At 41.0% G+C, this 10,710-nt stretch overlaps 1 protein-coding gene across 3 annotated transcripts in view; it reads left to right on the top strand.

Moving 5' to 3' along the window:
- myo10 (myosin X) overlaps nucleotides 1–10,710 on the top strand; it is a 163,748-nt gene that overhangs the window by 72,589 nt on the left and 80,449 nt on the right. For all 3 annotated transcript variants that reach the window (XM_078265082.1, XM_078265080.1, XM_078265081.1), the window contains exon 4: nucleotides 8,450–8,637. In XM_078265082.1, coding sequence (XP_078121208.1) covers nucleotides 8,450–8,637 — 188 coding nt within the window. The remainder of the gene's footprint in view (nucleotides 1–8,449; nucleotides 8,638–10,710) is intronic.

Here is a 10,710-nt window from a genome sequence, read left to right as displayed (position 1 = left end):
AGCACAGCAGAAGTCGTAAACAGCGCTCGTCAAACAATGTCCTATTATTGAAATAAATTGAGTTTATTTGACCATTGAGATGCCAGAAATATGCACAAGTCCAGTACACAGGACCTTCTTCCTGTATTTACTTTCTTGCTCCCGCCCCCAGACACATCCGTCCTTGCGGTCTGCGACTGCCTCGACGTGTAGTTACATTTTTCGAGAGGTGCACGTCAGACTACGGCATAGGGTCCGGCGTAGACGCCGAGTGGTCTGCGGGGGGTACCCCGTCGATATTTTCGTATGCTTGGATTTTTCCAGGTGTGAAACGAAACTGAACCAAAGGTAAGTCCTTCCGAGTTTACAAACTCATCAACTGATTCAGACCAAAGCAAACAAACTATAGGTGTGAAAACGCCCTTAAAGGCCGAGCTATGGGTACCAACCATCATACTGTTGGAATCATGTAAACCTGTAAGTCCTCTATCATAAATACCTCAGGTTAAATACCTCAAACCAACAATGTAAATGTTGATATCGGGTTTCTTGCGTCACCTTTGTGGTATGACTCTGAAACGCAGAGCAACCACACACATGGAGGACGAGGGGCCGCGGTTAATCACATCAGCCAATAGGGGGGCTTCTGATGAGAGTCGCAGCCAATTAGCTCTCAGCCAGGGGGCTGCCGTGGATACTGTTACCAGGACGGAGCAAAGTGTGGGGGGGGGGGATCTAATTGAGTCCAAATGGTTGTAATTCATCGAGTTAAGGGGCGGCTTGACTTTACCCAAAGCGTTTTTTGTATCACTCCTAGCGACGCTCACGTCTGTGTGAACTGAACCCCCTTTAGAAGCTTTTCTTATGATGTTGTTCTTGGGAAGAAGGATCAGGGTAGCAGGTCAGACCTTCTAAATTCAATTGAGTTTTAGTTTTGCTTTTGCATAGTATTTCACTTCATTTATTGGACTTTCTGCGAAATATTGCACATTATTACCTTTTTTTTCCAACTTCAAATCATGTCCCCAAAGGAAAACTTTGTCTTCATATGTTTTTTATCTAAAAATATACATGTCTCTGTTTGTTCAGCTGTGGTGTTTGGCATAGGTCTATGCTACATACTTGTCCCTATAAAAAATGCAGCATAGTATCGTGATATTTTCCGTGGCAATACTCTATCGATACACGGACACCAAGTGTCAATCTTCAATTGCACATGAGAATTAAACTTTCTGGTACTAGAATAATAAAATCAATTGCTTTTTCAGTTTACTAGATGCTGAACACTTCACAAACAATTTATGTTTTTAGAAAAACCAGTTGTTGACAATGTTTTCCTATGGGGACTTGATTTGAAGTTGTTAAAATAGGTTGCGATATATTGCAGAATATCGCAATAATTTTGTATCGTGACATACGTATCGTCATAATATCGTAATATTGTGGGGCTTTCTGTGATTCCCACATCTACAATGACTAGAATTAGCCCTTACAGCTGTCACAAGGTGTAAAAGTCTGAGTCGTAGGGTGCTTCTTAGTTGACTTTCCCCCAGATACTTTAAATAAGAACTCAAGTAAAACTCCCAAACATTACATGACACTACATAATCTTCTGCAAAGAAGTTTACACGTTGAACTGAGCGGTGCACAAGATCAGTCCGACTGTATACAGTTTACTGGCAGAGGACGGAAATTTCTGCTTTAAAGTCCACAGAGTGACTGCCTGTTTACACTCTGCTCTGTCTGAGAGATAACACGCATGCTGATTCATATATACTTTATTTAATCGGGACATCCCATTGAGATCAACAACTTATTTGCATGTGAGACATGAGTACAAAGTGAAATATCAAACAGAAATACAATCCAATGAAAATAAGAAAAATAAGAAGATAACTAGATAGCAGTATGCAGGCATGAATGGAAAACATGTCTACAATTATTTCATACAACTAAGTTAAGAACAACCATTTATAAATAAAAGAAACCATAGAAAAGTGACAAGTACATTCTAAAAATCACATTGATGCCATGTTCATTTATTGATTTGTGATCCATAATGTACCTAGGGGTGGGAATCTACAGAGGCCTGACGATACGATATCATCACATTACTTTTGTCACGATAATATTGCGATTGTAAACATCAGCAGCAGTGGGTCAGCGGACCGCTAACGTTAGACCCAGCAGCAGTGGATCAGCGGATTAATGTTTAATTTGTCCCTGTTTCAATACAATGACATTACATTACTCGTCTTTTCTCTGGCTGATTTGCACATGCGGGATAGCCCGAGCCATTATTTGTCATGTAAATACTGTCACCACAACTGCCATTCAAATGTATTTGCATCCAGGCTGAATGTAGGTCAATCAGTCAGTAGGCAGTGTGATTGGCGGCTGGGAGATTAGTGCGAGGGGTTTAACATGCAGGTTATGAAGACGTTTTTAGGGGAGTCCAGTGGACGGTAACTCCAAGTAAACAAACGTAATGTTCTACTTTGACCTTATCTCACCTTGTAAAGTCATCGTAGAGCAGAGTTTAGGGATCGTACTGCTCTTGTAATTTGATAGATCTTTTGTTCAAACAGGATGTTTAACCAGGATGTAACACAGGGAGGGATAGTTTCATACTGTAAACTAATGGACAGACCCAAACGGAATCTGTTTTACAGTTGTCAGCAGAGATCCTGAATTAAAATCTTAAGAATTTAGTGGAATTATAGCGTAAAAATAGTGCACACTTGATGCACTTGTTTCCTTCTGTTTGATTAGCTTTCTCTAAAAACTTCAGTGCCCACTTGTTTTTGGAAACTACTGCCCAACTATTTATTCTTCTGAGTTCTTTTTTCTAAAGATGTACTTCTTCAGCAGGAACCAATGGGCTTGTAGAAGAGAGCCACAGAAAGAGTAGGGAAGTCAAAAAGTACTGATACATTGTTGGTCTGGACCTTTTCAGGGGATTGGTTGATGATGAGTAAATAACTATAGAATAACGCCAGCTTTATCTTTGAAAAAAAAGAGAATTACACATAGTACTTTACCCTTTAATGACTGAAGTACATGTGTAGTTGTTGGAACTATTGGAAAATATACAATCAGTCAGGCAAATTAAACTATTTTCTTCCATCCTGAAAAGCTCCCTTTGAGCTCTGCAGCGGACTAACCTGCTCAGCTGAAACCTTGCGCTGCCAGGGTGATTTTATTGCTTGTATTCTTTCCATACCCCATACATCAGTTAGCCTGGCTTGCTCAATTTTCATTTTCCTTCAGTACTCTGTCTGGGTTTGCGGTATATTCTTGGGTTTTCTCCGCCCAAATCTTTACCGGTCCAATCACCGAACAGAGGGAGTGGTTGAGAACGATGACGTTGAGGTCGTGCGCTAGTTTGAGTTGTAGTTCTGTAATGGTGGCGGAGAAAGATGCGAGCGAAGCCGTTCGGTCCGTTGTGGCAACGCTGCCAAATATCCAGAAGTTAAAGCCCGAGCAAGAACAGTCTTTGCTGAGTTTTGTTAGTGGCCATGATGTTGTGGCCCTCCTCCCCACGGGGTTCGGGAAAAGTTTGATTTTCCAGCTCGCTCCGTTAGTGGTGAAGGAGTTGGCTAAGGCTAACGCTAGCGATGCTACGATACGTCACGACCAAATGTTAGCGATTGGTTATGGCAGATCCAAAGTGGCTCTGGGCAGATCCAATAGTTTTAAACTTCAACAGAGTAACCGCCTTCAAGGAAGTTAACACTTGTCAATGGAGAGTGGCCAGACTCTCTGTACAAATGAAATGTACCAGTCTGATAGGACCAGGCTAATGGACCAGAGTCTGGTAGGACCAGGCTAATGGACCAGAGTCTGGTAGAACCAGGCTAATGTACCAGAGTCTGGTAGAACCAGGCTAATGTACCAGAGTCTGGTAGGACCAGGCTAATGTACCAGAGTCTGGTAGGTCCAGGTTAATGTACCAGAGTCTGGTAGGTCCAGGCTATACATCAGCATGCCCATTAACCTAAATATTATCGAGTTCACCTCAAGCATGGCATTCTCTTATTGACCACTATTATAGTAATAGTAATAGTCTTGGATATTGCATTAGTCCTAGATTTGGATATTGAGTAAGTCCATATTGTGATTTCGATAACATTGCGATTAATTTTGCAGCCCTAATTTGGTTATTTTGTTGAATGGTCTTGAATATTGTAGTTACTGTATCATCTTTTCTTGATTTTTGTCTGGGTGGGTGGTGCAATGTTCATGTTCCAAATTGTATCTTTTGTGTATTGTGTTAAAAATAAATGTGAAAATGTTGGTTAGTCACAAAATATAATGAAAAAGTCAAAATTCTGACTTAAAACTCAGAACTCAAACACATTTTTCACATGTGGCCCTAATCCTCTTCCGTAAAAAATAAACAGCTACTGTAGAGACGCAAGGAAAATATCTGGCTTTAGTAAAACACACAAAATGAAAGGTTTGAAATATACCAAGGCGCTGAAATCGTGGTTATGCTGTGACTGACAGACTGACAGCCCTGTTTGCTTTTTTGCCGCCTTGTGTTTTTATGGTCAGTGCAGATGAACACGATAAGACAGAGTCGAGTCGTGTTGCTGCAGGCGGAAAGATGGAGAGACAGGCAGAGAGAGAGAGACACCAAAATGTCCTTCTCCGTCTCTTTCTTCTAAATGCATTTCATCATCTCCTTCAGGCAACAGCTACGTCCTAATGTGTGCTTATGGGAACACTGTGCACTGCCGTAATGACATTTTCACTTAAGGTCCGAGATGCACTGACAAAATGTTCTCATCTTCAGACAAATCTCTTTATTCACTGCAAGTCCAAACTGTTAGAATGGTTTTTCAGCCTGTAATGCCGACCTTACACCAAACAACTTTTCAAGATATTCCACTGTTGCAGACTATTTTCCAAAATCTGAATGAAATCATGAGAGTTTTGCTAGAGTCTCAATCGTTTGGTGTAAGGTCGTCATAAAACTCAGTCCGAGTCAGTCTTTTTCCCGTCTTGACGTTAGACTTTAGTCTTTTTAAAGTCTTTTCAGAGTCTTCTAGTGTCTGGTAGGCATACATTAAAATGACACAACTATAGTCAACTCTGGGTCCAGACTTTGGACTTAAACATGGCTGGGGCATCCATTAGTTTCCTCAAACTGCTCTCCGTTCATCCCAGTGAAAACCTCTTCGGCTTGTTAACTGATGTTCAAGTTTCCCTCGTTCATGTGTTGAGCGCCATCTCTGCTGGGATCAGAGTGCCTTATTTTATTCATTAAAATATCCATATTTGACGCCAGCGTATCGAATGTCGTATCACACGAAGGACAACGGTATATTGCTGTACCAATATCCTAGGATTGGGGTGGCACCTAAATCATGGTTGCAGTTGCCGCCTTGGTCCTGCTCAGCGCCCTGCTATGCCCTACTATGCCCTGAACTGCAACAACTATTATTTCTAGTCATAGTTCCATTATCTTTATTGTGACTATAATTGCCACTGTTCATCACACCCCCAACCGGCACCGTCAGACACCGCCTACCAAGACCCTGGCTCTGTCCGAGGTTTCTCCTCGCCACTGTCAAACTAAATGTTGGGTCTTTGTAAATTATAGAGTGTGGTCTAGACCTACTCTATCTGTAAAGTGTCTTGAGATAACTCTTGTTATGATTTGATACTATAAATAAAACTGAATTGAATTGTTACTATAATTGCCACTGTTTATTATGGAATGTTCATTCTTGGAATGTAAGCATGTCTGAGAGATGGAAAACTTCTCTCAGCCTGTTTACTGCACTTCTAAGCATTTACTGTTTTTTGTGCTCAAGTAGATGTTACAAAAACATCCTGCTTTTCTAACCTTTCCAACTGCAACTTCCAACATCAGCTTCACCACTGAGGGGGGGGGGGGGCCTTCTGGGGCTCCAGCCCCAAATGTTTTTCTCAAAAGCCCTGAATCTTTTAGTGTTTTAAAAATAGTTTAACTTTGTGTCATTTCCCCTCAGTCTCCCTGACTGGGGCATCCCAGCAGCATCCCTACCTATGTTATGGAACTTAGTTCAAATAGAAACAGGAGTGAAAATTAGTCATCCTCAACATTTGTTATGTTCTTTCAGAACGATGAAGACAGTTGGAGAACAATAAGATACAAAAAAAGCTAACAAAAATATCAAAATAACCAAAAAATGCCCCAAAAGCTGCACAAAAACTGTCTTAAGCAACACAAAGCATCAAAAATAAGCAACAAAACAACTCAGAACAAAAGTAGAAAGTGTCCAAAAAAGCAAAAGAAAAGCGTAAAAAAAACAAACGTCATGTTTTCCCAAATGATGTACACATTTTTATCATTCTATTATCAAAAGGTCCCCGGAACCCCGCTAGGTTTCGGCTGAGCCCCGAATATTAACAATATCTGGATCCGCCCCTGATGACGATGATCATTTCTAACAGCATCACCTTTCTGCACAAACCTGAACGAGTCAGATGATGCCGCTGCATCCTTTACGACTTCTCTTACCGAGGCCCCTGGTACAAACACCCGGCTGTTTTCTCACAGATACAAGCTGATGTGCTGCCATTTTTTCTCTTATCCTCTTATTTCTCTTATGTCTTATTTATCCATTAGTCCCCACCGCAGCATTGACGCTGCTGCCAACACTAGTTCTGGCTCCGCAAGCTTCTGATTCAGCAGTTTGGTTTGTTATGCTTTGAGATTTGAAATATGAAACTGGTTTTGGAAAATCTGCCATTTGAAGGAGGTGGTGAAAAGAAAAGCAGAAAGGTCAAATGGGTTGAATGTTGTGTTGCTGGGCTTTCCCGACAGCCTGGATGGAAGAGATGGTAAAAAAAAAATCCCCAAAAATCATATATATGTTTGTTTCTTTGGGATGATTTAAAAAAAAAATTTAATTTGACAGGACAGCTAGGTGAGAAAGGGGAGAGAGAAGGGTGAGGACATGCAGGAAATCGTCACGGGTCGGACTCGAATCCTGGACCTCTGCGTCGAGGCATAAACCTCTCCGTATATGTGTGCCTGCTCTACCCACAGAGCCAACCCGGCCACTTAAAAATTGTTTCTTTTCCCCAGAATCGATATTTCTATTTATTTTTTTTATCAATGATTTATTTAAATATTTTCTGTTTCTACGGTACGGCTGATGTCGACTACAATCCAAAAAACAGAAAGCAGAAAAAGCAGAAAATCCACGTTATGTACTTCTTTACTAATGAACTAAATATCAGACTGACTGACTGACTGACATGTGATGTGCATTATTCTTAGAAAACAATCAGTTTTTAGAAATGTCTCATGATATATTGTCTCTAGAAATGTATTATCCAACTTTTGTTTGTGTTAAAGAAGGAAAAGAAAACCGCAATACTCCATACTATCGACTTGCAATAAATGAAAATCACAATATAAATCAAATCTGCGCCCATGCATGGGTAAAGATCCGTATTGGGACTAAAAGCATATCGTCCCAGCCCTAGAGGTACTGGTGAAGGAGATTTAGTGGTATGTTTTCTTCCATGGAGCCTAATAAGGATTTTTATGACTCTGTGATTTTGTCTGAGAAATTGCATTATGTGCAGCCTTCGGGCAGTCTGTGCTTCCACCTGAGCAGTGACCGGCAGCAGAGCTGTTTGGCGCCGATCCTCGCTTCTAAGTAATGATGTATAGGTTCAGAGATGAGTTATTACACCTGTCATCAGAAGGGGTTTTAGAAACTGATGTTCTGCAACTGTTGGTGCTGTAAAACAGTTCATTTAATTTATTTTTGTTTAGAGTAGGGCTGTAACTAGTAATTATATTTATTGTCCACTAATCTGTTGATTATTTTCTGGAGAAAATCAATAAGACTCATACAGATCCATCACAAAATCTGACTTTCTGGCTTTGGAGGGAATCAATTTCACTGAAATTTGACCACAAACAGTTTAGGGCTGCAGCAAACGATTATTACTATTGTCGATTAATCTGTTGAATATTTTCCTCTATTAATAGATTAGTTGTTTGGTCTCTAAAATGTCAGAAAATGGTGAAAAATGTGGATCAGTGTTTCCCAAAGTCCAAGATGACGTCCTCAAATGTCTTGTTTTGTCCCCAACTCAAAGATATTCAGTTTACTGTCACAGAGGAGAGAAGAAACTAGAACAATATTCACATTTAACAAGCTGGAATCAGAGAAATCTTTTTTTCATAAGCAATGACCCAAACTGATTAATCAATTAACAAAATAGTTGGCTATTTTTTAATAGTTGACAAGTAATTGATTAATAGATTAATCTTTGCAGCTTTAATTTATAGTGTCAAATCATGAGAGAGTCATTATCTGAGAGTCTAGACCACACTCTATAATTAACAGAGACCCAACAATTCCCCCCAAGAGCAAGTATTTAATCTAATACAAGGTCATGTTTCCATTCGTAGAAATTTGTCTTTCTAACACGCTGTATCGTCTCTTCTGATCCTCAGACATACATCGGCTCCATCCTGGCGGCGGTGAACCCTTACCAGCCACTCGCCGGCCTGTACGAGCGGTCGGCTGTGGAGCTGTACAGTCGACACCACCTCGGCGAAATCTCCCCGCACATCTTCGCCGTGGCCAATGAGTGCTACCGCTCGCTGTGGAAGAGGCTGCAGAACCAGTGTGTCTTGATCAGGTAGGTGATCCTGACTGGATCTTTCCGTTTTGAAGGGTGTTTTGTAGGCATGCACCGAATCCAGGATTCAGATTCGAAACTTAGAATTTTTTTCCACCGAACCGAACCCTTCACTTGCACTACGCTCGCTACGCTGATCGACATAATGCCGCGGTTGATTACGGGAAGGCGTTTACGTAGGTGGAGCGCTCAGTGCAGTAGACTGTGAGAAAGTGAAAATGGAACTCCTGAGCAGAAAAAGTGTAGTTTGGCAGTACTTTCAGTCAAAAGAAGACCATTCAAGTCCAGCTACATGTTCAATCTGCAATGCCGATTAGTCTGGTGGTGGCGAGGACCCTAAACAATACACAACATCACCGCTGTTACAACATCTGGTATGAAACATCTGGAAGAATACGAGTTGTGCATGAAGGAATCTACAGACAGCAGCCAAAATGCAGCAACTTCAGGTATGGCAAAGGAAGGACAGTCACAGCTAAAAACTTGACCATGGACTGAGGATGGGAGAAGGATTCGGTATTCGGTTTCGGATTCGGCAGAATCTTAACCAGTGGATTCAAATCTGGATTCGGTGCATCCCCAGTGTTTTAGTTCAGGCTGTTCTCATGAACCATTCATACCTGTAGCTACGAAAAGTAATGCACTGTAATTTGTATGTATTCCTTGAATTTATTACTATGTGCACCACATTGACTGCTGCTGTATAAGACGAAGATTGCATAGGGAGGAGGTCGGAATGGATGCTTGGCTCCTAAAACACAGGGCTTTCAAGCAGTGGAGTAGAGTTTGTGTACCAGATAAAGTCAAAGGAAAAACGTAGACTTTCACCCAACACTTTGATCAAGTTTTAAGTCTCCTGGGCAGTTTGGCTGCAGCTCTGAGGATCACGCCACACACACACACACACACACACACACACACACACACACACACACACACACACACACATTCTACTACTATCTCCATCCTCTGTCCGCTGCTTTCCTTCCTCACATCCTTCCTCTTCCTGGTCGACTTTCACATCCTCCGTTGCTCCATTGTTTTATTACACCGACAAGGACATTCTCTTCCCCCTGACTTAAAAAGAAAAGCAGTTATTTTTACATTTAAGAAATGATAATATTTAGCCCCCGATTTAGCTGTCAGCGGATACAGGAGACATCACAGTGTTTGACTCTGTGGGAACTGTTGTGTTTGGGTTGTCGAAGTATCCGGAATACTTGACATAAGGGAACTTTATTCACTTAATTCAGCAGCGCCGGCACGTGCGTATAGGCAGACTATAGGCAACGGCCTAGAGCGGCACTTGCGGGCTCATAAAAAAATTGCAACTGTTTTGTTTGGCCCAACTTTTTGTCACCTCTTGTAGTCCATTAGCAATGAATGTGTGTCTGTCAATCAAACCATAACCCTTCTCACAAGGTCAGAGGTCGGAACACTAACTGTACAATACACTGTACAATTGGGCTGGGTGATACGGAGAAAATCAGATATCATGATGTTTTTTTTATCAAATACATCAGTGTCGATATTGTAGGGTTGACTATTGTTGCTTTAACAACATATTTTCACAATTAGATTTTGAATAATAATCAATAATGTGGATATTATGACCAAATACTAGGACAGCTAAAACAGTCTGTTAAGTTCCCCAGGAGCAGTGCTATGCTTTGATGCAACCATGGACTTAGCAGCCAACGGTGGAACTGTTGTTGTCATTCAGATATACGCATAGACCATGCGCCTGGTTACTTTAATAATTGTTGACAATTTCTGTGTTGCAGTTGTCTATTTGCATGATGTGTATGCAGTATATTGTCATTTGTGTTGTTGCTGTTTTTCTTTTGCTTATATTGGCTGCGTGTTATTGTTGGTATATTGTAGGTTACATTTCAAATAGTGGGGCGGCACAATTGTGTTTACACCTAGAGCGGCATAAATGCACGCAACGGTCCTGTTATTGAGGTAATATAAGAATAGAGGACATTTTATAAAAATAACTCACTTTTAAATTTGAAAACTGTGAAGCTCGCTGTGTGGAACTGATCAAGATCAGGGACAAAGTCTCTTCTT

The sequence above is a fragment of the Sander vitreus genome, chromosome 12 (assembly GCF_031162955.1).
Source record: "Sander vitreus isolate 19-12246 chromosome 12, sanVit1, whole genome shotgun sequence".
Classification (NCBI taxonomy): Eukaryota; Metazoa; Chordata; class Actinopteri; order Perciformes; family Percidae; genus Sander; species Sander vitreus.
Note: the sequence above shows the minus strand (reverse complement) of the source record. Positions and strands in the feature narration are given on the sequence as shown.